Below are 27726 nucleotides of genomic sequence, written 5' to 3'. Positions count from 1 at the left end.
CTGGCCTTGGTATAATCCTAGACTAAGTCTAATTCATAGCCATGTCATCTCAATCTGTCAGAAAAGATCTCTCTGGATAACGAGTATCTCTTTTACACGTTTAACCACGAGCTCCAAAACCAGCCTGAACATCTGAAACCATTGAGTCTGTGGAGCCGAGCTGGATCGGTGTCAGAGCTGGACCATGCTACGCTATGTGAAGGGTCAATTGACACATCTTCTACTACAGACTCGTCATTCGTTTGTGATCTTCTCTTTACGTTCCTACTGGATTTACGTTCCCGAGCCTCATGCTCTGGGTCGACTGCTTCACTCACAGAGCAGCTGTCAGTGAACTTGCATTCTCTCCAGTGGCCATCAGGAGGCGACTCCTCTTGTGTCTAAATACTTAGTGGGACATTCTGAGTCCAGGAAAATATTTTTTGCAAACACATGCATTTTACAGTATTTAGTAGAGAAATTATGATGCAAAGAAAATAAAAGTATATGTGCTCAGCAAAAGTATTTGAATGTTGCCATTATCCACATAAACACACAATTCTAACCTCTCAGTCACTTTGACCAATGTTCTGCTCTTAGAGTCCCTGCTCTGAGGTCACACTGTTTCTGTTGCCCTGTCAACATCAGCCATCTGTCATGATTACATGCTATGATAACAGCAACGTCATTTGATTTTCCTTTCATGTTTAAACGCTAGCGCAGCTGCTAAGCATGCAGCTATCGCTAAGCTAGTTCTGACTTGTTTTTAAAAGAAGAAGAGGAAGTCTATTGAGGGGGAGACAGACAGACAGACGGCATAATCCCCCCCCCCGTCCTCTGGCAGGGTCGTGAAAGCACAGAGCACGGATTAACTCATCTCGTCAGGAGCACAGCCCTAAATTAAGCTCTCTCCCCTCCTCAGTCTGCTGTCATTCCACCACAAAGATGGGGGGGGGGGGTCATCACAACATCAGAGTGCTAATCAGCTCAAAATGACACGACACAAGACATTCACGATTTAACCTTCATGAATCTTAAGATGCCACTTGTCAGCGCTCACATTCATGCAGTTCTACATATTCATATCAGGATCTGCACGATGAACAGTGTGCTGCCGGTGGCTGTGTCACAGTGCTATTACTATTAACGGCTCATTTCCTGCACGTATCCTCTGCTGAGGTCCAAGTCATGTCTGTGTCAGAATGTCTTCAGTATGCATTACACCTACTTCCATATTTTTCAGAATATAAGGGCTGACATGTTCATGTTCACGCTCATGTGCAACTGTCTTGCTCATTTAAATCCCCTCCAACCTCTGTCCATTTACAATTAAGGATCATGTTGTCAGGGGATTTTGAGGGGAAGATGCAGTTGGACACTAATAGTACCAGCCATCAGTGTTGCCATGCTAATCAATACTGCTCTTCTATTGTAAGCTGTACATGTTTTTGAGAGGATAAATGTATCATTCATGGTTGTGTGAATAATTCATAATTCATGAAAAAACTCAATTCAGTATAGCTTTTATGGCAGCAGTTCAGTAAAAGTAAGGCTTTAATAATTACAGTGTGAGAATAAGCACTTTGAATATTCAGAGGAAAGTAAGAATTACAGTACTGTAGGTCAGAAGGTTAAGAATCAAACTCTCAATTGATTCATTGAACAGAAGCCTGCAAACTCAATATTTTAGGTTGGAGGAAAATAATCACATAATGATGGATCCCAGTACAGGCACTGTGAGAACCAGTGTGGCCCCATAAGTACTGGTTCTTATGGACGCTTTGCTTACTTTGCTTCCTCATCTCTGGCTATGAGAAGGCGCATGAGATTAGTTGCAGAGGCTCCTCTCAAGATGTCCACAGCTCTGAAAAACAAACACACAGTCACACCATTGTTACAGCATCACCTCAGTCAATTATGCGGTGAAATAAATGACAGGAGCAGCAATTCTTTACTGGACTACCTTTCACTTGTGACTCCTACTAGACTGTCCCCGTTCACCTCCAAGATCTGGTCCCCTGGCATCAGGTTTCCTGTGAGAGGTCAGAGTGAGGTCTTCAGTCCTTTGGTACACATTGAAGGCATCAGCTACATGAAGAACTGTCGTTAGGCTATAAAGTACACCATGGTCATGAGCGTGAGTACACACAACGAGGCTGTGAAGCTGAACTAGTCGGCGTGATGACGTTTAGCCACTTGTTAGCAACCGCCTTTTTTAACTCCTAAAAGTGGAATATATTTTATACCGAAGAACAAAACGTTAAAATATCCAAAGACATTATTTGAGGCATCTAACCAGAAACCCATTTAAAAAAAGAGTGTAGGGAATTACATAAATTACATAAAATGTCTTTTATTTGTAGGAAATTAACTGAAAATCTGTTATTGAACAGTGGTGATGTGAGCTACTTTGTGAAAAGATGGTGCTCTGCTGTTATAACTGCTTCATAATAATAATGTTTTAAATGTCAAGCTGTAATGATTTGAGTACAAAGAGTTAATATGTGCCCTATATCCATCATTCATGGCAGAGAGAAAGTAGGCCATGCCAGTGTTGTGGTGTAATGTATTCATGTTTTCAGAGAAGCTTGTTCTGTTGCTCCAGGTCCACTGTGTCGTTCCTGGTGATTTCATCCACACTGTTCTACACTAGACACACTTAGGGGATATGTGCTGCCCTCGTTTAGGCGCTAAACAGTCCAATTGCATTTGTCCTAGTGTAAAGGAATGATCCAAGGTTTTGTGCTGAGCACATCAGGGTGAATACAAGTGTATTCAGACACACAGTATGAGAAAAATCAAATCGTTTTTTGAACATTGAAGCATTAAACACGTTTCTCAAACACAAGTATGGACCTGAAAATTAGCATGATATTTCCCCTTTAAATATACATGTGATTGATGATGAAGACAGCAGAGCCGGTCTGTGGGGTAGGAGGTAGAGGCGAATGTTAGGGGAGCCATCCGTCTATAGGTCTGCCTCAGAGGAGGGAAGAAAAAAAATCTAAATGTAGAACTTTTGTGATTTTTTGCTTTTACTATTTAAACACCATTATTTCGAAATATTGTTTGGAAAAAAATCCCACAACAACATAACTTTGTAGACAATTAAAAAGTCCTGTTTTCTGTGTTGCCCTAAAAGCTAATAAATAGCTAGAGTGAACCTCCGATAATCCCACCTCAAATTCATAAGGGAAAGCTGGAAAGACTATTCCGTTGTTTGAGGAATAACCTAAATCAAAATTTTTAAAACTACAGCTTTTCTTTTAATAGTGATCTGCATAGCTTAACCTCAAAGACATGAAGCTAAGCAGGTCCTGTGTGAGTGAACACATGCTTGGTGGTGGAGTGGGCTGCGATGAATGGGGCACAGCTATAATCTGGCCGACGGCACCAAACTGTTCAGAGACGGCTCCGAGTGTCATGTTTGATTTGAATTAGGGCAGTTAGGGAGGGAGCTCATGTAGGACACAGCACGCTGAGCTGATCACCAGCATGTTACTGCCTCTGTGTATTTTCTGTACTTGTGTCTTCTTTGTATAATAGTTATCTTTGAATTGAAGTGATAAAAGTAATCCGGGCAAGTCATGACAACGTACCTCGGATCACACGGCACTCACCGTCACTTGATGCAAGGCCACCTGGTAAAATCCGTTTGACGTAGACTCCAAACTCCTCTCCAGTTAGCTCCTTCACTCCACCGATCACTTTAATCCCTGTTGAGAGGAGGAGAAAAATCACTTTGTCACTTTCATTTTCTTCTGTGCTTTTGCTGACGATCCAAGTTATTAATGACGGCGATAGAGAGACTAATGATTTTCTTCTTGCTTAATTTCATTTAAGCAAGCATACAAAGCATACAAACAAAATGAACTGTGACGTAAACCCTTAAACTAACCTCCACAATGCCAAGGAGGGATTTTAATTATCTGTAAAGTCATATCTCCTATTCATGGATTACTGTATGTCCTTTAATCCCTTTAAAGAAACAAGTCAAGTGTTAAAGGCATTGTGAAGAAACAAGGTAAACGATTTGATTTGGCTGCAAAATATAAATTCAAACGTAGATTTTTAAGACTTCCTGTTTTTAAAGCTTCTAACAACAACATGTAAATGGTGCTTTTATCAGTGAAGTACTTGTGACAGTCACACAGTGACAGACAGTGGGATCGTGTGCACCACACGCAGGGATAACGTCCTTTTCTGGCAGTCCGGCTTCACTAAGGCGAGGCTATACTACGCTTAAGTCACCACTACATTACTAAATATCACTACGAAAGGCTGATGAACTCCAGATGGAACAAATGCTAATTACAGTACATAAATGAATAATAATAACTTGGTACAGATGGGAATTTGAATATTGGGAACTCAGGGGAGGGAGGGGAAGGTCATCTGTCGGCAGCTGCCATTGTATTGTCATATTCCTTCAGAAGAGGAATGGGAGGTTCATAGAAGTAAACTTAAGCCTACCTAACCTAACTTTCTGTGAGTCATTGGTCAGCCAAGTTATCGTTCACCAGGCTCTCTTCTGAAACCTAACCAAGTGGTTTTGTTGCCCAAACCTGACTCTCTGTGAAGACGACAGTTGATTTTGAAAAGAGGCTGGGCATGAAGAGCGTATATTGACCCACCGTCACTGAGACGTCCAACCTGATGCTAGAGTGGTACGAGCAGCATCATAGTCTGAAAGTTACATGCCACTGACCAAGCTGCTTCATTTGATGCATTGATGTATGCACGGGTTGTCTGAACGTGTTGCAGATCTCCTCCAGGTGAGTCTGCAAGGACCACAGCTGTAATGTTTGATTGAATGAATACAAGCAGAGCCTCGTCAAGCACACTTCTTTCAAACGAAGAAACAAACGTCATACGAGCATCGGGCACAAAGTGGTCGTACACGACACTTCATACACAAAGGTAAACTCACCACGCTGTTGTGCAGCAGTGTGTGTACAAGTAGTTCTGTTAGCGGTTAGCTAAACACAACAACCAAAATAGTGCAAAGTGTTTCTCTGGTCTCAGCTGTGTAACACTAGCTGAGACACAGCTGAGACCACGAGGGGGCCTGTTAGGAGTCACGAGCTGAGGAGTGAGGGACGAGTCAGCGGCAGAATAAAACAGAAAGGCACTAACTATGAGCGCTCCTTGAGCATGCAGCTCTAAAGGGACATCGGATATATTCTGCAGTTTGCTGCAGCAGAATGAGAGATTGGAGGTCGACAAACACACACGACCAAACACGCAACCTCTCTCCAGGCCGACAACTGGCGGAGACAACTTAACACCCAATACGTTAAATCCTAGAACTGTGGAGTCCATTCTCTTTCTACACACTAGGCTAAAGAAGACAGTATAGACCTGTAAACATCAGGCTGTCACTTTGTTAAGATTCACTGTTTATCTTGCCACTACTGAGGGAGGAGCACTCAGACAGCTTCTCTGCTCCCAGCAGCACGATCAGCGTCTTGGCCTCCCGACTTCCAGCGCCCATGGCAACCATATCACTCGTCTTTTTTGTGCCATTCCACCAATCCCCCAGTCCCCGTTATCCAAAAATGAATATTGATTTCGACAAATATTGACATCGTCATTCAACTTCACCCAACTTCTGCTTTGTGTAATGTCATCAAAACGTTCTGCTTAGTTATTCCACTATATCTTCAGAGATAATAGTTGTTTTTGAATATAGAACCTTTAACAAACAACAAAATGTGATGACAAAAAATATTTGAACTGGACGAAGCTTTGTGAGTATGTGTGAAGATGTTGCTGAGTAAAGGAAAGAATATAAACAGTTACATGGGAAATATAATCAAAGCATCATATGACCTACACGTGTACAATACATCCATCTAATGTTACTATAGTGCTATTAAGAGTGACATCTGACACTGAACTGCTGAATCCACAGAATGGTGGGACTTCTGTTAACCCTTAAACGACGCATGTACCGGAATCCGAATATGTGAATGTGTGGAGATCCATATTGTGGATCGCCACGAGATGAAAACGCCAATTCTGTTTCACGAAATAGTTGTTTCATTTACTACACATTTTTTAAAAGTGATCACTATATCTGCTGAGTCAGCGTGTAGCAGGCAGGGGGCTGACAGCGGACCACCTGGTTATCAATCAGGGAAACTCTTGCAGCGAGGAGGCTTGATTTCAACCATTTAAAAAACCCAATCGAGATATTGAAATTGTCTTTATTTTTTACCTTGTATTTCAGTCAATATCATCCATTTAAGATGTAACATGTAACATCATAGGTTTCATGGGAAATGAAACCATTTCCGACTCAATGTCACCCAAATAAAGGGGCAGAGGTATTAAAAGTACAGTATGAGCAAATATATTTCATAATTAATTATATGCCAATATTTAATGAATTTGATGCTTTGAAGGCACAAAGATTGCGTTGCCATGTTCGGCCGATTGAATGTGACTTCCAGTATAAACCACGCCCATGTCCGGTCCTCTGTCTGAATACAGAGACAGGGACAGATAATGAGGAGTCTGCACAGCTTTAGCTTACGGTATGTCTACCTTACGGTTGGTGAAGCATTCTGAATGAGAAGAAAATTGACTCAGGTGCCCGTTTATAATCCACCAATGCAGCTGCAGTCAGCTGGTCAGTTAGTTGAAGAAGCAGCACCACCAACTAAAACACGCTAATGAAGCTCGAGCATCAGTTCAGTCAGGAAGACTCTCCTCTTGTATGCTTGGGCTGTACTTTATTTCTCCTACATCTGCCTCCTCTCACGCATGCTCACTCATCATTTCCTTGCTGTTATTGTTTGGGGCTGTCAATCATGATATCAGCTGTTTAGATCAGCTGGTCTCCTTTATCCAATAAGCAGAATGAAACAATGACATGGTTAGCCTGCTGTCTCTTTAAATATGACTGTCTCTCTACCTTCAGTAGGTTCATGCTGCTGTTACACACCCCTCCACCTCCTCATCTCCACCCAGTCTTCATCAGATCTATCATTTTCATCAACTCATGAATACATTGAAGTGACTGAAGGCTAGCTGGTAAAGTCTTTTATTGAACCATTTGATCAGGCCTCCTTCATTGTGAGGCTGCTGTTGGGCTGTTACCACAAAGACAAAATGCTAACACGAATTGGGTCTGGAGCCAAGTGGCGCGTTAATTATCGCCTGTTGGATGAATGGGGCTATAAAGTTCCTTGTCTCAGTCCTCCCTCCCTTTCTTACTCTTCTGAGGAAGAGAGTCTCTTGTTCTTTTGCTCTGCCTCAGAGCAGTGTCCTCCCCGAGCCTTCAGATCGTCAGAGAAGAAAAACATCATATGAATGCATAATATATAATCCATGCCTCTCTCCCTCCTCAGCTGCACATTTTGTTTTCCAAATCATTATATCCTGCTCAAGATGTATCAAGGTTGTTTGCCTCGGAAGGATTAAAAGTTACAACACTCGAAGACCTTGTAAAGATCACAAAACTAAATTTGATGAAAAAGGCAAAGTTGCTTCTAAAAATGGTTTATAATAACCCAGATGATACATGGAAAATGGATTGTATTTATATTCTTCTAGTCTTAGCAACCACTCAAAGCACTCTACAACACAAGGCAGCATTCACCTGTTCACACACACATTCATGCTGACAGGAGCATACACTTTCACACACACACACAATTTGGGATTCAGTAAGGGCACTTGGTCATGTAGACCAGGTATCGAACCACCGACCTTCTGATAGTGGAGCACTCTACCTCCTGAGCCACAGTAACCATGAACAACATGTTCACAGATTCAAGTTACAATGTGTCCTGTCATTTATATGCAGATGATATCCAACTCCATCTGTCATTCAAACCCAGCGAGGCATTCACATTAACTCGGCTCCTGGACTGTGTCAATGCCGACTGGACGGCAGAAAACTGCTTGCAACTCAACGACTCTAAGACGGAGGTCCTAGTTATTGCTCCAGAGGAGTTTGTCCCCATGATCAGGCAGATTATTAGTCCACTCTCCTCTGCTTCCCATTGCAACCTGCGCAATCTTGGGATTTTCTTTGATCGCTCCATGTCATTTGACCCTCATGTTAAGCAGCTGTCCAGGTCATGTTTCTTCCATCTAAGAAATATCAGTAAACTGAGATCTGTATTATCAACACCTGAATTAGAAATGATCATACACACATTTATCTCTTCACGCATTGACTACTGCAACTCACTTTTCACATCACTCAGTGTATCTGCTCTTAACCGTCTGCAGGTCATCCAAAATGCTGCCGCCAGATTACTCACCAGGACAAATCGACGGTCTCACATCACCCCCGTACTCCGATCTCTCCACTGGCTTCCTGTAGCATCTCGGATACACTTTAAAATTCTCACCATCACTTACAGAGCACTTCACGGTCAGGCTCCGACTTATGTAGCTGATCTACTTCGCCTCTATTCACCCGCCCGCACTCTCAGGTCAAATGCTCTAGGTCTTCTGTCAGTCCCACGCACACGATTTAAGAGCCGTGGTGACCGAGCCTTTGAGGCAGTGGCCCCGAGGCTCTGGAATGCTCTGCCTGCAACTCTGCGCCTCGCAAATACTGTGGATACTTTTAAAAGCCAGCTAAAAACCCACCTGTTTAGGCTGGCGTTTGTGTAAAAGTAAACCCATGTCCTAGACCTGCTCTTAAAATATGTTTTACATTTTTATTTTATTTTATTTTTTTAAATTTTCTCTGTGTATATAATTTATTGACCCTAGGGTCACATTGTGTTTTTTATGCTTTTAAATGTCTGCTCTGTTAAGCACTTTGTGATATTATGTCTGTGAAAAGCACTATATAAATAAAATTCATTCATTCATTCAAGCGTTTCAGGGATTCAAGGATCATTTATTGTCATTATGCAACACAGGGATGTACAACGAAATTCAGTTGTTGCCCATTTGTAACACAACAAACACATGACAAACTAAACTAAAACTGTTTTACATTCCTGTGCTGCATTTCTGAATTTGTATCATAAGGAATGTAAACAGCAGCAACAAAAACAATTCTCTGGATCAGACATCTTCCCATTAAATATCAACATTGTCCATCAACTCTGACTTCAGCAGTGTCCTTTGTGGACATCAGCAGACTGAAAAGTGCTTCTTTGAGCCCAATCTCACGGAGATGATGTTCACTATGAACCATGCTGAGGTGATGCAGCTTCCAGCTGCATTAATAACTCAGGGATTAGCATGTGCAGTCCTCAGCGTAGGACAGCAGAACTGTAGGCTACAGTGTGGACAACACACACTCTCCTGCTGTGGAGGCTTCAGGAGTTCAGGGCGGGGGTCTTTAGTATTGGAACAGCATGTACATTTGCACATGCTCATGTTGGACAAATATAAGCTGCTTTACTTCTCACCTGTGTGCTGATTAAACACTGCGGGTACACACACACACACACACACACACCTTCAGCATTTGTTACACTTCTCTCCTCACATGTTATGCCTTTCACTTCTACCTTTAGCTCAATAAATGACATCTTTACCTCCAGACATCAGGTTTATGTGGCTGAAACAAAAGCATACACGTGTAATGAGCATTCCTCCTTCAATGCGTGTTTTAATGCTCTGAGTCTAAACTGTGACGGTGTAATTGTTATTGATGGTGAGTTCATTTGACTGTCTGATGCATTAAAGTACAGTATAGATAGAGAGACACAATGAGTCCCACCGTCCCAACTCAGCATGTCATTTAAATTTGCTTAATATTGTGGATCAACTGCACATAGGCTCATTATGATGATATACACTGTATATGAATTACATAATGCATTAATTACTGAGGGCTGTAGTTTTGACTGGTTATTTTAAGTCTGTGGAGGCCCATCAGATCCCATTATATTCATAACTCAGTACTGGTACAGAATTCATTCTTCAAAGGCTTATAGTCTTACTCAGCTGATACATTACAGGCAGTGGTGGGCCGTCATGGCCACCACTGCCTTCTCTGCTGGCCTAAACAGAATCACAAAATTATCGCTATTTTATAATTTTTCATAAATACACTTCATGTATTCAATTTCTTTTCCCATTATCTTATTTTCCCATTGCACAGCTACTGTCTTCCTCAGTTGCTCTGCTTCCAGTGCAGCTTGTTTTAAGTAGAGCTTTTATCCAATCAGATCTCACCTCTGTGTCTCTAGGTAAGAACAGAGGCCTGCTCGGTAGCCTTTGCAGTTTAAGTGAATGGGGACGATATTGTTGATTGTCATAGTCTTCAACCAATCAGCTCTTTAGTTTGACATGTTGGGCGTATTCTTTGACGTGCTCAGAGCTGTCTAGGTGGCCTACAAGTACGTCAGCATTAACGTGCGCCGTGATTGGTCAGTGGGCTGGCGTGACTGTTGTGAAGCTGAAGCTAGCTAGCAGAACTTAGTAGTTACTAGTAAGAGTTCAAGTGGAAATGTAAGAAGTTATGACATTGACATGACATTGTTAGCGTTTTACTTGGTGTAGCTTTGTTTTTTTAACACTCAATGGCTGAAGGCGGAGAAATGGATTTCTCAAGAAGGACATTTCAGGAAAAAATAGACATCGTAAGAAAGGGTCGGCCAACCCCACAGCTAGCAGCCCTGACCCAGCCAGGAAAAGGATTTGTATGAAGGGTATTTCTGGCTAACAGCGTCGGAGAAGCGTTGCACATTTCATGGCTGAGAATGCGTTTTATTTGCAACTGAGCGTCTTGGTGTTTGGAGCTACGCTACGCTAACCTGAGTTGGCTAACAAAGGCAGCAACACGACACCATACACGACAGGACACTTACAAGCTACGGTGCTTTTGAAAGCTTTTGCTGAGACCCGAGTGGATCTACAACTCAACGAACATGTTCACAGGAGGACCTCTGACTGGGACTGAACCGCACCAATGTTCTGGACAACCGCATCATTAAACTCTTTGTGATCAAAGAAAGGAGGATGGACTTTGTCTTCAAGTGAACATCAGCTTTGCTCAGTGAACTGCGTTTGTTTTATATCTGCAGTAGCGTTACTACTGTGTTCATTTGTCTATGGCAGGGATTCCCAAAGTGGGGTGAGCTGCCTCTAGGGGGTGCGCGAGAGGAAAAGTGTAATGGCGGTCTGATGGTGTAATAATATTAAATATAAAAATAAAATGCAATTTTAATTAAAAAACTGTCAGGTGGGACATCTGAAGCTATCAGTCGTAAAAGAGGAGAGGGACAGAGAGAGAGAGAGGAATCGGAGGCGAGGGGAACGGAGAGGTGCGTTGGGAGAGACCGGGAGAAGAAATCGAGCCAGAGTCAGAGGAAGATGAGACGGCACAGACTGGGAAAAAAAGAGGAAATATGATGAAAAGTATGTGTGTCTGGGCTTCACTTGGATTGGCAACGCAGATTGCCCAAAGCCACAGTGCGTGGTGTGCAGTGAGGTTCTGGCTAACAGTCTGAAGCTCTTATTTACGTCGCCACCTGAACACCAAGCATGCCAGTGCAAGTCAAAAGCCCCTTACATTGTTTATATCGAAATTGGAGGAGTTACAAAACAGCCAAAAACAACTGGAGTCTCATTCATGTGTTGGTCTATAAATGACGCACTACGGGCTTCATATCTGGTTACAGAATAGCGAGAAAGGGGCTACCGCACACAATCGCCGAAGACGTGAGCTTGCCAGCTGCCAGAGAGATGGTGGAATGTATGATTGGGGAGAAAGAAGCAAAAAAGTTGGACATGATCCCGGTGTCCAACAACACTGTGTCGCGCCGCATCGATGCTTTGTCCGAAGACATCCTGGCTTCATTAGTCGCTCATTAATTGTAAATGAAATGTGATAATCTGCCTCTGAGCCTGTGCGTGTGTCCTCACATCCGTATTGCTCTTTAAAAGTGACGCCTTGTGTCACTGAAAGTTATTGAAACTTTGTTCAGTTTTCACACCTTCAGTTCGTTTGCTTTGTTGCAGTTGCTCCTTTGTTCGGTTTGTGTTCACACTGCAACATTTAACAGCGGACTAAATCTTGTAAACAAATGCCACGCGCGAGCAAACTGTTCTCTCATTGGTCCGATTCTTATGCGGCTATGAAGGCTTAAAAGGCTCTGTTGCTTTTTTTTTTTTTTTTTATTAAGGGGGGGGGGGGGTGCGCGAACCCGGTCGGGATGTAGAAGGGGGTGCGCGGCCTAAAAAGTTTGGGAACCGCTGGTCTATGGTATCGTTTTCATAATATGGTTAATGTTGTTCCCTCTGATATGAATAATATTTGAATGGCTCGTGCTCTTCAGTGTGCGGTGGAATTCGTGTTTTAGTGCCGCAGTGTTGCTGGATTGATTTGTCATGCTTTGTTGTCAAATGTGATTTTGCTCTGGTTTATGCTCTTAGATGCTGTTTAAAAAAGGAGATGCACTTATGACTTCTGGTGACTACTAGTTCTCTTGAATACCTACGTTGAATACACTTATTGTAAGTCGCTTTGGATAAAAGCGTCTGCTAAATGAATGTAATGTGACTGTTACTTGTGAATTAGTTCTCTTCATTGTGTTAATTACATTGATTTTGACTATATGCATTGTCTATTAATGACGAAGCATCCCGTCATGCAAGTGTTCATAGATCTGTTTTCTTTTACAAAGCAATAATGATGGTCTGGAGAAATGGGGATTGTGTGGTGATTGCTTCAGCCCTGTTTGAATCAGTAGGAACAGCTAAACGCTGCGGGGAGAGTTTGTAGCGTGTGTTGACGTGCTGTTGTTTTCCTGCTAAGCTAGTTTAGCATAGCGCGCCTCCCAGAACACACGTGCATCACCAGAGTACAATGTTGTTCTTCCGTGGTGGGCGTGTCAGACAGCACGTTGTCTGTGACGTTGGGTGGGTTGCCAGGTTGAGCGCAGTGGCTCCACCGAAAGAATATTATATTTCCCACAATTTAAGCTTCTGCATTTTCCAAATGCACTAGTATTTTTCAAACGTATTGTTCGGTTCGTAAGCCTCGTACCGAACGTTTTAATACGAATATGTGTATTGTTACACCCCTAGAAACTGTAGCTAGTACCCCAGTAGCTGTGGTGTCATAATGAGGTTATTAGGAGGTGGTTCAACTGTAGAAGAACAGCACTGAAGGCCCAGGTATACAATGCACGGCCCGTCACTGCTTAAAGGTGCTTTATTCAGAATCCAGAGCATAGCTACTGCGTCCACACGGCACTGTTGTAGTACTCAAGAGCGCTTCCTGTTACAGTGGAATGTGGATACATCAGAAAGCTATGCATGCAGTATTAGGTTTGCAAGTGCCTTAGCTAACTACAGTAACTTGCTAAATCATTAGCTTACTAACAGCAAACTTGTATCATCATTTTAGCATCAACTGCACCCCTGGTAGACATAGCAATAAGCAATCCCCTGACATGCAACGTTTTGAACTGCTACAGGAATTTTGTTTAGTTTCAGAAGGTGGTGTAATATTGTGTTGCCGATGTGGTGATTGGTTTTCACTTGCGCAGGCACAAGCTCCACCAGTGTGATGGTGTACGGATAAAAACAACAGCAGCTCTCTGCATGCTTAACCCAGCTGAGTTAAGTGGGTTAGGGCTTTGCCACATGACCTACTTCTTCTGCTAGACTACTGTTCTGTTCCTTAACAAGGATACCTACACTGCAGAGAAAATCCCTTTAAAAGTAGGACTTCAATTATTTCAGCTATTCAAAATCAGACTCCATTGCCAGATAGCGGAGGATGATTGAGCAGGGCTACATATATGATGTTGTCAGTTTAAGCTCAGCATGTGATTTGGACTTAGTATGTAACATAGTAGACGTTTACCTGGAGGATCACATTTTAATGCCACACCCTTTATACCAAACAAGTGACAAACAGAAAAAAAGAAGAAAAAAAGTGAATATGGCCACCAGAATCATAACTAATGGATCATGTGACTATTTGTAAGGTGTGCCACTCAGAGAACTGATCCCAGCCTTTCAGCTCATTGTTTTTGTTTTATCACGCACAGCTTTAGTGTTTTGGTTCAGTCTCATTACCTTGTTTCCAGCAGCAGGCAGCTGTTTACAGTGAAACCGCTGTAATAAACCCACTGCACTCTACCTGCTCAGCAGCAAACAGCAGAGAGACACAGTTAGAGACGAGCTGGTGGACATAGTGGAGCATTTAGCAGCTAAAGAAAGATATTTCTCACAGGAGTTGGTGGAGACCAAAAACAAAATATAAGGTCAACAGAGACCCTGCCCCCTGCCTGTATTGTCTTCTTATTTTGCTGTGTTTGGGACTCTTCTGGGACTCTGCTGGACCTCAGTACACCGAGGGCTGTGTCACAGCAAAGAGCATTTGGACATTACGTGGCTGTATAACCCCAAGCCAATGAACAGGGTGGACAGCCCGTTCTCATTCCCAGGTCAAAAAACGCCACTCAAGGGTCTAATCTGCGCCCTTCAGTGTCCTGTGGCACAGGCCACTGCAGGAACAAGCTGCCTTGGGCTGCATTCATTCAAAATCCGGCACCTTCCGTCAGGTTTTTGAGGAGATGTGGTTGGGAGTATTTGTGCTTCAGAACGTATCCGCCATGAAACAATGAATGACAGCTTTAATCTCATCTTCAGTGCGGGGCAAGTGTTTTATTCTGTGTGAGGTTACATGTTGTCTCTGCATCAGTGTGGGTTTCCTCTAATTTGTTTCCCAGAGTTCAAACACAATTGGAGTAAGTTTCATCTACTGTAAGTGTTAGCCGTGTGATAGACTGGCAACCTGTTTGTAACCCAGTGAATGCTTCATATAGAGTGAGTTACAGAGATGAAGAGGACATTAGTACCTGCACGAAACACATTAGTACCCACAGATTTACTTCTATCCATGTTTGCTGAAGAGAAAAAAAGACTTACCCAGGCCGTTCTCACAATCAGTAAACTCCATGGAATGAACAGCTCTGTCTACTCCGTATGGACCCATGAGTGTCCTGTTAGAGATGGAGGGATGAGGAGGATGGAGAAAACAGGAAGAAAGAAACAGAAGAGAGGAGAAAATAAGTAGATCACAAACTACTTCTGTACTTGCTTTCCCTTCACAGATTAGACCTTTGAGTTGCAGAGCGTCACAGTCAGACTGTGACTACTCACTGTTAAGGAACTTGACTATGTGATGAATACAGAGCCTTATGTCTGTCTCAGGTAGTTTGTCCTCAAGCCTTACCGCTTGTGTCCACCAAAGCCTGTTAACCAGCTGGAAACAACCAGCTGGAGCACTTAAGAGAGTTTTGGAGACACAGTGTTGATCATGTGAGAAGCTTTGGTTGCCTATGGTTGCTATGATGTGGAATATCTGCAGAAGTGAAAATGTTGGCGGAGGGTAGACTACTTGATCTGGCCCTTGTTCTGGATGAGAAGAAGGCTGAAGCACGTAGGAAGTGATACATTGGTAATGCAGTCATTCTGGATACACACAGTAAGTCTTTTGCGGTGACACTACAGTTTTGTTGACACTGTCTATCATCACTTGCTGAGAGTTGCAGAGATACACCTCTGGATGGATGGACTCAGAGGTATATATCATGTGACTCCATGTACATTCTCAACATAAGAGCAACTCAGAATTTCTAGTTTTATTCTTGGAACAATATGAATGATATAGAGTTAGTCTGAACTATCTAGAATTGACCTCCTAGTAATATAGAATATATCATATTATAGAATATGTGTGAAATATTTTCAATGTGTCATGTTACAGGCTTTGTTCAAACTGTTGGCTTTGCTGTTGTGTTCCTATTCATTGACGTCTAGTATGCAGACAGATCAATAGTACAACAGTAGTACAAGGTGTCCAAAGGACTCGTTCTTTTTTTAAATGAGGTTTCTTATCCTAAGCGATCTTGTCTTAGCCTTTGACAAGTAGTTAAAGTTGCTACAGGGCGAGTATCGGAGAGCGATACCTTTGAGGTAGGGCTGGGCGATATGGCCTAAAAAAAAAATCTCCGATTTTTTTACAAAAAATCCGATTCACGATTTAAATCGATTTTTTTCCCCCAAAATTTTTTGCAGATGACAGAAGCTGTTGAAAACAATTTTTTCTTTTATTTTGTGATGATTTTCCCAAGTAGGTTGATAAAAATAAAGTGCAAACAAAACCTGAACATTGTAGAAAGGTGCCTGTAGTATACAAAAAGTATTTGGTCACTCTTTTGTTTGCCTGAATCATTTAAATATAAAATTAAATTAAACATAACATTAAATGGCATTAAATAGTAGCCTTCCATTGTAAACAACTGTGCAAATGTAACTTTTTACAGTAAGCTTTTCTAACTGAATACACTGATACAAACACAGCATGAAATAAAATGTATATGACCCTTTAACATTCACATTTTCAAAAGTGCAACATCTGATCTAACATCAACATAACATATTTTGCACAGTAAATAAGTGCATGTAAACAAAATCAAGTGCATTCACAACATAACCAACAGTATTAAACAGTAGTGCATGTTTTTTCTAAATATTTTTTGCCAGGAAGACAAGCCTGTCTACTACCTCTGGCTTCAGGCATGCACGGTGGCATGTAACAATGCCCCCCCCCCCCCCACACACTGAAAAGCCTCTCAGAGGGGGCACTTGTAGCTGGCACAGAGAGGTATTTCTTTGCTAAAGTACTTAGCCTTGGAAAGTTAAGTTGGTGACGCTTCCACCAGTCAAGTGGATCGGTGTCTGGGTCAACCTGCTGGACCACAGGTCAGTTGTTGCGGAGTAGAATGACATCCCCTCCAGCTCCGCAGAGATCCTTTGGCGTGTACTATTGTACAGCCGAGGCAAGGCAACGTCAGAAAAATGTTTACGGCTTGGTAGCACGTACCTGGGGTCCAAAGCTTTGAGACGGTGAATAAACCCCGGCTTTTCCACGGTGTATATGGGCACCATATCTTTTGCGATATACATCGCGACTGCATCCGTGATGGCTTTCCACCGGGCACTCTTCTTCTCATGCGGAGTACAGTTGGTGAATGTCTCCAAAATGCTGGGTTGTTTTTGTGAGGTGGCGGCGGCAGCAGTGAAGCTGCTGGCCGCCATTGTTTTAGTTTGTAAACAATGCGCGCGCACTCTACTACGGGAAAAAGGGGTGGGGGCGATTTTCTCGATTTTCAATAAAACACATCGCCTTAAAGCACACATTCGAATTAATCGATTAAATCGATTTATCGCCCAGCCCTACTTTGAGGTATCGACTAAAATAAGCCAGTACCAAGTAGTATCCAAACTTCTCCAGTCAAACAATGTCTGCAATCAATCCTTATTGTGTTCAGACCTATTTGTACACTGATAAAAACACAATGCTTGATCTACTCATGAATATTAAGGCAACTTTTTGCATGATCATGTTTCTTTAGTTTGGTAACCTCCGTCACAGCGTTTTGCTCACAGCTTTCTGCTCTAACAGTGTGTTTTGTTTGGTGCTGAGCAGATAGAGCACAATCAGAGCTGATGCTGATGCTATGCAGTGTTTTCATCGTGCTGGTCATTCTTTATGTCTTGAAGGTTTTAGGTTGTCCCTATTTACTTAGTGTTACATCATTAAGAAGCATTGCAATAGTTGTGGCCCTGCATTCCTAGCTAATTTTAAAGATAGTTTACAGATTTGCACATTTTAAGATATTTCGATTTGAACGAAACATTGATTTATAGTTTGATATGAGGACTTTGAATTGTAGAAGTTAATTATGAGAGGAGTGACCTTTCCTTTGAATTCTGCTTTTCTTGTTTGGACACACTCTGGTTTAGCCAAATTTGCCTAATTCCTAATCCATCTAACATTGACTTAATTAAAGAACATCAGTTTGCTCGGGCTGAACAGTAAAAAGATGGTGCATAAGACAGCATTGAACAGCAGCGATAAACCAGTGCACACTTATATCCATGTCTACCTGTAAAGACTACTAGCAACACTTTGTTAGTCCATTCTAGAGATTATCCTCTTCATAGTTTTGGAAATCTGGAACAAGGTATTCTCAGCAATGGAATTCACACTTCTCCGTCTGGTTGCTACCCGAACGACATGGAGGATTATCAATATCTCAGATGCAGAGGGTTCCTCAGTAGTGAAACTCTGGGGCTAATCGAGGACATGCTGAACTTCAAATGACAACACTGCTTCTGAAGGAGAGCAGCAGCAGAATGTAGCATTCATACAGTCTGAAGACAGGAAGCCGTGTGCAAACATCGTCTCACACTACCATTCCTTTCATGTGTAAAGAGCACGCATTCAAATTTCTATTTTAAACAATAATGTTTTCTTCACAAACAAAAAATTCTTAGCTTAAGTTTCATTGGTCACGTGATCACAACTGAGTCATCTCCATGACAACAGAGCAACTCCATCAGCATTTCAACAGACATGTTGACCTGTCATAGATGAAAAGCACAGGTGTATCTGATAACATTAATCATGGCTGCATTCCATTTCAGGGAGGCTCCGGTACTGTGCATGCTGGCTCACTGGAACAGTTTCCTGGGACACTTCTTGGAACCTTTTCCTGCTACGACAAGTCAAAGTGTCTGCTGTGGAAAAGGTCTCAGATGAATTTAAGCCTTTTCCCACTGGGAACGAAAACCTAGAAAACCAAATGGGTCAGTGGATCTTTATCCATTTGCTGTGCGACGTATGAACAGAAGTATCACACTGAACTCATGATCTATTAATCACATGAGCAAAAGTCATTATTTCATTGGGTGGCTTATTTCTATCGGCATCTGAAATTCGCAGAAATTGAAAGAGCTGAGGAAAGAAAAGCCGTGCACGGCGAAAAGCGGATGTTTGGTATGCAGTGTGGACAGGCTGACAGAGATAGATGGGTTCAAATGCTTTAATTAACGTGCAATCTATTCACACAAATATGTTTGGGTTTGGTCTGAATAAAGGCATATAAAAGCTGGAATGGTTATGTTTTTTTAATACAGTTTTGTATGGCCAAGAATGAACTTTTATGCTTAAAAGTATGTTTTTGTTTACATTCAACAAGATATGTTAAATCCATTTGGAACCAGAGAAATGCTTTTGGAGAAGGTTTTTTCAAAACGACATTGTTTCCATCATGTTATAGATATCTTGTTCTTTTCTTATATTGTCACATTGTCTCTTTTTACTGATAGAAGATACAGTACATGTGTGTGGCAAAGCACAAGATAAAAGAACGTCATCGTCAGATCCTCTCCACAGCACCGCGGTAGTTTGAATTTCACTTTCTTCTTCTTTTAACCAAATGAGATGCCTTATAGTCCAGCGGCATAGTAAAAAATACGAAACCAATTGTTCAAATTGTTCTAAAAGCACCAAAATTGGCACACATGTAGATTAATACATTCTGAACAATTTTGGATATTGAGGCATTCAAGATTCTCCCCGTAGCACATTTGGCGGCCATTTTTCAAAATGGCCGCTATTTACCATTAGCGTCATTGAATATGTACCATAATTTGTCTTTTTGTGGATGCTAGAGGTGATAAGTGTGCTAGAGGTGATAAGTATTGTACAATTACACATACTTGTGTGCTTACCAAATAGAATGGCTACCATTTTACAAGAAAAATGAGTTTTACTTTGCAGCGGCAGCGGTGGTGGCAGTGACGGCGGCTGCAGTAATAGTATAGTGTTGAGTGTTGATAGTCATGGTACTTGTAGTAGTAGCTTGTGTTAACATGGTGTTGTTTTGTGTCTTTGCAGGTGAGGCGTTGATACAGCAGCAGCAGCAGCACCACCTTACAGCAGCAGCAGCACCACCACCTGACATCAGAGACGCGTTGTTCCAGACTGCAGCCATGGCAAAGAAGTTCCAACTGGTCGATACTTTTGAGCGACGTACTCCCACAACACCTACTGAGACAAACTGGAAGCTGTGTCTTGTATGTCAAGAGGAGACATCAGAGTCACTTGTCTGCCCAGTACTGTCTAAACGCCAAGACCCTGGGAGTGGATACACGACAATGGCTGCAAACTTGGTCAAGTTTGATGAACTAGGAAAACTGCCAAGAACTGTTCAGTTACAGAGACTAGATGAAGGACAAGGTGTTGAGGCGACAATGGTTGCCCACCAGGCCAAGTGGCATAAAACATGTATGCTCAAATACAATAACACAATGCTACGAAGAGCAGAGAAGAGACTCATCGCAAGCAGCTCAGCATTTGGTAGTACTGACAATGTCCCAGGCAAGCGCGCCAGAACACACTCTTCAGAAGCTACTACCAGCGACACCTCCTGCTTTTTCTGTGGAAAGTCTGGCACAGAGACCCTACATGAAGTAGCAACCTTCCAGGTGGACACACGCGTACGGAAGTGTGCAGCGCAAGTTGGGGACAATGAACTCATGGCCAGGCTCAGCATGGGTGATATGGTGGCTCTGGAGGCCAAGTACCATTCCAAGTGTTTGTTGGCTCTTTACTATCGTGCAAAGACCACTGTAGAAGCCGAGCAGAAAACTGACCATGAAGGTGTGATGTCAAGGGGTTGCTTTGTGCAAGAAAGTTAATAGCACAAGGCTGAAAGAGCGCCTGTTAGCCCAGTTACCAGGCCTGAGATCCCAGAGCAAAGGCCGGGATGTTCTACTAGCGTTTGATGAAGACATTGCTGAAGCGCTAGGCAAAGCCTGTGAGCAAGACTGTGACACTGAGGCAGTTCACCTTGCGCGTGCTGCACAGATAGTTCGTCGATATATGTTTGAAGACACTGGCCGATTCCGTGGATCATTCCCGGGCGGTTGTCAGGAGGACTCTGTGCCAAACGTACTAGTTGCAATGGTAAATATGGTGCTGGATGGCCCCAACATCAAGAACCAAAGCCATTCCTCTTCGACACAAGCAGCTCTTTCCATTGCGCAGCTTCTCAAGTTCAACAGTGTCAAACAAAGTCGGAAGCAGGGAGCAACCAAGACACAGGAGCCTCCATCTGTCAGACACAGTTCGTCTCAAGAAACTCCCCTTCCAACCTACACACCACTCTGGACCACACTCCCTGAGGCATCCAAGACCTGCTATGAGCTGGTGTCTTGCGGATGCAAGAAAGGCTGCAGAAAACGCTGCAAGTGCAAGAACGCTTCACTGCAATGCACTGGTCTGTGTTTCTGTGAAGGCGAATGCCAGTAGATTAGGACAGAAAACTTGTTAGCCAACATTATGATCTGTAGACATTCATAATCCTGGTGACCAGATTTGAAAAGTTCAGAATCATAGTGTGGCAAAATCTACGTTATTGTATTACATGTATGTACTGCAGGATTACACAATACTGAAAGTTATTGTATTGGCAACTGTTTATTGTGTCCACTTAGATTTGTTCATTTATATTAGATCTATCCATAAATGTATAACTGTAAGTACTGTGCCTAGAGACGGCTTCTGGTCGACTATATAACTACAATTTGACCATACTGTAAACTCCCCGTACTCTGTGTATTATTTTGACTACCATTCCATTGCAATTTTGCCAGCAATTTGAAAAAGAAATTGAATTTTGAAATAAAGTATTGAAATCTTCATCAAATGTCTACTTTTTCCACAAAATGGCGGCAAGTTTGGGAGCCATTTTTGAGAAGATTCATCTAAATATCTGTTAAACACTTATTGATGTTAATTCTGATGTAAAAAAAGGAATTATGTAAAAAAACAAAAAGGTAAATGGCGGCCATTTTGAACAATGGCCGCCATATCTTCCACATGGCTAATCTTGAATGCCTCCATATCCAAAAATGTTTAGAATATATTAATCTACATGTGTGCCAATTTTGGTGCTTTTAGAACAATTTGAACAATTGGTCTGCTATGCCGCAGGACTATTAGTGGTTCCGGCTTCTCTGAGATCTTCCATTAATTCCATTTCATCAGGATGATTGGCGCCAGAGTAAACACAAAGAAGAGCCAAGATTTCCGTACCATGTGAGCTGCTGCTTGTTGTGTTGGCCCTGGAGGAGCATTAGTTGCATCCCCGATAATATGAAGCCTGAACATAATATAAAACAAGTATATTGTGCTGATGTTTACAGAGTTTCAACTCATTTTCTAGTGCTTGAAAGGACTCAAATAACACATTTAAAGGCACAATCAACGACCTGAAATAAACTTTATAGGTTCACCATCAAAATATCTAAATGAAAACTGCTAAAAGATGATTGACATAACAGGAGGAGAGGAGTCAGCTGCACTTGGTCAACAGGAGATCACTAATAATCAATAGGAAGTTATCCAGACTGATCAGTTTTCCACATTACAACCCTTCATCTGTAAAAGTGCATCACTCCACTAACTGTTTTAAAGAACATAATAAATGTAATGTAGCGTGCATCTGAAGCCACAGAACGGACATCACCGTGAAGGCGAACCAAATACAGCTGCCTCTCGTGCGCCACTGCCTCTCGTTGCCCGAGGCGCACGAGCGGCACAGACGACGGATGGAGAGAAGTGTCCAGAAAAACAACCCGCTCGCGAGCTTTAAGCAGGTCAAAGTGTTGCTGTACAATGTGTTGCTCTCTATAGAACACCCAGAGGAAAACATTCGACACCAAGCACCTCCATTTTCACACTCAAACAACATACGTTTACTGTTTCAGTGAGCAACAGAGTGAGCGCGCGGGCGCCGCACGAGCCTATTCAATGGAATGCGTCTAGTCTCACGCGTTCTCCCACAGACATCTCTCCATTTGTCCGCGAACACGCACTCCACAGAGGGACACAGCAGCGCGTTACCTGCTGATGATGACGGCTCCTTTGTACATGACTGAGAAGGTTGGCATCGTGACACCGGAGCCAGCTTCTCCGGTAGGACGGACGGTCGGTCGGAGCTTCCCAGCCTTCAACCTTGCGCGAGCAGCCACATGATGGTGTGTCTGTGCACGGGCAGCCTCTAACATCAGCTAACCAGCCTGTGCGCTCCAAACATCTCCACCTTCACTCACACATTTAATCTCTTACATAACCAAAGTCAACTGTCGTTTTTTGCTGTCCTCTTTTATTTGTTATATATATATATATATATATATATATATATATATATATATATATATATATATATATATATATATATATATATATATATATATATATATATATATATATATATATACAAATGATATACCAATGACAAAGATACATTACATTATGATTTCACGATGAAGATATTGAGTAAAGTGTTTCCTCTACCAGTCTACACTAACACCTGCTCAGCCAAGCAGAATTCAAGCAGAGTCAAAGAGTCAATGGTTCTCCATTTACAGACAGTATTTTAATCCTCCATTGACATTCTTGACTTTGCATTGTCATTTGTCATTCATGCCTCTGAGTTGTGTCTTTAGTTTTTTTCGCTCTCGGACCAGGCTGCAAATAACAATCCTATTTCATCAATCAATCAATTCATTATTTGATCAATACAAATGGATTATAATTCTACAAATAAATAAAACATGAACATGATGATGATTATGTTTACTGTGCTAGATTTGGCTCAATCATGCAATTGTGTTCCTCTACTGAGTTATACTGTTTTTTTCTAAATTGCTGGAGTTGGGGTTATGAGATTATTAAAAGGGCCATGTCCATATTTAAAATTCATACATGTTATTTATGGTCTATATTAGCAGGGGCGGACTGGGGGAAAAAAGTGTCCCGGGAGTTACTGTCAGACCGGCCCACTCAATACACGGCGCGTTGCCCACTCAATGCATCGCACGTATCGACCAGTCAGTGGCCTACTTGGAAGAATACCCATACACTTAACATTATTTTGGATGATTACAAAGAAATTGCATCATATATGTTTTTTTTTATAACATTTGGATCCACCAATTTGCCCAGACACATTGAATAAAATGATACTGGCTGTTGTAACACTCCAAGGTAGGTATCGTTTGCTAGCTGAATATGGTTATACGCAGTGGCGCTGGTGCACATGTTCTAGGTAGGGCTGTTTTCTATTTCCCTTCAATAACTTGAGGGTTACCGTAATAATTCCCTTTAACAGGAAACGATACAATCTAACTACATTCAGGTTACCTTTAATTCGAGTTGACAACAAACGCAACACAAGTTGGAAAAATGAAATGAAAGAAAACCCCTCATTGCTGGCAGGATGTCGCCTGAAGCGTGGAAGTCCAAACTCTTAGTAAATTTAACGTGTTCTGTGAAGCATAGAATACAGTCGGGGTTGGCGATCTCAGAGTGAGGGCCGGTTGATGATGGAGGTGGTCCGGTATTGGACCGGCCCAAACCCCGTCGGCCTACCGGGGATTCCCCCGGTATCCCCGATGGCCAGCCCGCCCCTGTATATTAGTGAACATGAACCACTCTCTTCCAAATCCAAAAACTACAGCACTAAACTCAAAATGCAGGGCTGATTGTTTGCCCCGGTCCACTGCTGTGGGTCACTTGATGATATCAGTTTGAGACTTACTTCTGTGCTTCATATGAGAGAGAGGAGCTCACGGTCACAGATATTGATTGAACTTTGTTTGGCAAAGGAAATAACATATTGAATTTCTTACAGGTGCGAAATTCTGGCGATTTCTATTGCCTCCACATGGCTCTCCGAATGGCGACGGCTGAGCTCGCGGCTAACAGTGCTAACAGTGCTAACAGTGCTAACATTGCTAACCTGAGGGGGAACCAGAGGGTGGGTGCAACGTTTCCAGGACGACCAGCTGTAATAGAACCGTTCAGAGCAGCTGTCGTGAGATAACCAGTGGGTCACACTCACATGCACGAGCATGCACTAAAGCATGGAGAAGCTAAGAACACACACTGAGGGAGAGACACTTCATTCTCTGCTCAGACATTACTCTTCTTTACATCTTTCTACCAAGCTCAGTACATGTGAAACTATCCTAGGATACCACATCAGCGCAGCGTAGCCTCATAATCCTTTTCTGCTATCTGTAAATATGGCGGAACAGACTGAAACAGAAGAAGACATACCTGGCAAAACCTAGAGGCACTTTCAACCTGTGGAACATGTCTCTGTTTCGTGGGAAAGCCTGGAGTGTGACTCTTGCTGTTAACATTGGCTCTGTATATTCCCTCTAGTGATGCACCACAGCTGCCAAGCAGATATGAAGAGTATCATTTGATGAAGAGATGATAAGCTTATTGCAAAAGGATAATACACACAAATCCATATGGCACAACACTGTGCTAAATATAGCCCTTTATAATGACGCTGGCTCAATTACTCAGTTACAGTAAGTACCACATGTATCTGAACTACACACATCACACTCGATCTAACAGCTGGTAAAGCTCCCCCTGTTTTTGAAACTCTTCATTTTTTATTTATGCATTTGAAGCTGCATTAATTGATTGATTTCATCTTTTAGTGTTTTGCTTTCTTTGGCCACTTGGGGGCAGCAGAACAACCTCTAAAATTATAATTGAATTCCCATTATAAAGTTGTTAAACACTTGTCAGATCCAGTAGACATGAAGCAACATCAGCATTAGAACAATAGAACAAAACATGTTGGCTGAAACAAACGATAGTAAAAAGCTATCCACCGCAGGGATTAACAGAGTATCTGTCAGCTATTCATCCAGAGAGCTGAGAGGAACTGAGCTGGGGATAACTCTCTGTGAGTGACAGCTTCCACACTCATTTGATCCATTTCTAATATTAAATATGAATGAGTGCAGCTTTGAAGACAGAATGAAAAAATACAATTGAATATAGCTGTTAAGATGTGTAGCATTGAGCAGACTCTTCTGTCAGGAGTCGGTGGAGACCAAACCTGAGCTAAAAGAGAGTGAACACGACCCTAATGTTTGTGTGTGTCTGCTGGATGTGAGAATATGAAACACGTTCACCATAAGGTCAATAATATATGGATGTAATGGTTTCAGCTTGTCCCCAAGTGGACAAATATTCAATTAATGCAGCTATATATATTTTTTAGTTCCAATATAGTGGTAAACTGTTTACTTATTGTAATTGATTCATTTAGGGTTTACAAATTGCAAACCAAACATGGCCCAATAACAATTGTCAGTTTCCACCTACACACCAATGACTCCTCTGAAGCCCCTACACACCAATGACTCATCTGAAGCCCCTACACACCAATGACTCATCTGAAGCCCCTACACACTAATGACTCATCTGAAGCCCCTACACACCAATGACTCATCTGAAGCCCCTACACACCAATGACTCATCTGAAGCCCCTACACACCAATGACTCATCTGAAGCCCCTACACACCAATGACTCCTCTGAAGCCCCTACACACCAATGACTCCTCTGAAGCCCCTACACATCAATTACTCATCTGAAGCCCCTACACACCAATGACTCATCTGAAGCCCCTACACACCAATGACTCATCTGAAGCCCCTACACACTAATGACTCATCTGAAGCCCCTACACACCAATGACTCCTCTGAAGCCCCTACACACCAATGACTCCTCTGAAGCCCCTACACACCAATGACTCCTCTGAAGCCCCTACACACCAATGACTCATCTGAAGCCCCTACACACCAATGACTCATCTGAAGCCCCTACACACTAATGACTCATCTGAAGCCCCTACACACCAATGACTCCTCTGAAGCCCCTACACACCAATGACTCCTCTGAAGCCCCTACACATCAATTACTCATCTGAAGCCCCTACACACCAATGACTCATCTGAAGCCCCTACACACCAATGACTCATCTGAAGCCCCTACACACCAATGACTCATCTGAAGCACCTACACACCAATGACTCCTCTGAAGCACCTACACACCAATGACTCCTCTGAAGCACCTACACACCAATGACTCCTCTGAAGCACCTACACACCAATGACTCCTCTGAAGCACCTACACACCAATGACTCATCTGAAGCCCCTACACACCAATGACTCATCTGAAGCCCCTACACACCAATGACTCCTCTGAAGCCCCTACACACCAATGACTCATCTGAAGCCCCTACACACCAATGACTCCTCTGAAGCCGGGCCAAGGTCCTGATGGTTGCCCAGCTGTTGAGATTAGAAGAAGCTGGAGGCGGTCCAGCCTCTTACCGAACCCAGCCGTCATGTACGAACTCCAGAAAGCCTTTGGAGCCTTTGGAGCATGGGCGTAAGCTTGGCTGAATGTAACACTTGACTGCTGTGGTAGACAACTTGTTGTCACTGCTGTCATGTCATTTGGTAATACTGGCCCGTTGAGCCACGTCCCTGCATGAACCCCAAAAGGAACATATATAATGAAAGTTTGAGAAGAGTGAATGAAAATGATATCCATTCAGTTGAATTCCACATCCTCAGGCCTTGAACAGCAACATAGTGATTCGTGCCCACACTCACTGAAGGTGCAAAGTACTTTAAAAGGCAGAGTCAGCGATTCTGGAGAAAGATTGTTATTTAAAATAACACCCAAACAACCCCCCCACCCTCCAGATTTACCAACCCGCTCACTCCTGCTGCCTTTATCTTTATATCTTTCTATGTTGTGTGGCTGTAATGATTTTACAACCACATTTCATCATCTTGGTGATGGAACACCAACCCTTCTCTGTAATAACAGCACCAGGATCGACCTCCCTGATGTCTCACTGTACAGCTGGAGGAAGTCACACTCTGGGGTTTGACCGATGCTGCTGCTGCTGCTCGCTACGTTTCATCATTTAGGCTGGAAATGAGAAATTATTAAATTATGTAACTCATTGTTTTTCCTGCAGCTGTGATCAGAGGAACACTTGTGTCGTAGAAAAATGTATCACTTATGGTCTAAAGCTGAACTAACTGGTCTCTCAAT

At 42.5% G+C, this 27726-nt stretch overlaps 1 protein-coding gene across 1 annotated transcript in view; it reads right to left on the bottom strand.

The window, feature by feature from the left end:
* The window catches only part of LOC306787528 (syntaxin-binding protein 4), a gene marked incomplete at its 5' end in the record, with an annotated part of 100226 nt that overhangs the window by 45440 nt on the left and 27060 nt on the right, over window positions 1-27726 (bottom strand). Inside the window, 4 exons of the mRNA XM_079282691.1 lie at window positions 1769-1843; window positions 1943-2012; window positions 3600-3695; window positions 14848-14921. Coding sequence (XP_079138817.1) covers window positions 1769-1843; window positions 1943-2012; window positions 3600-3695; window positions 14848-14921 — 315 coding nt within the window. The remainder of the gene's footprint in view (window positions 1-1768; window positions 1844-1942; window positions 2013-3599; window positions 3696-14847; window positions 14922-27726) is intronic.

Source organism: Melanostigma gelatinosum (assembly GCF_949748355.1).
Source record: "Melanostigma gelatinosum genome assembly, chromosome: 13".
In the NCBI taxonomy this organism is placed as follows: domain Eukaryota; kingdom Metazoa; phylum Chordata; class Actinopteri; order Perciformes; family Zoarcidae; genus Melanostigma; species Melanostigma gelatinosum.
The sequence above is the reverse complement of the archived record's forward strand: the minus strand, read 5'-3'. Positions and strand labels throughout refer to the sequence as shown.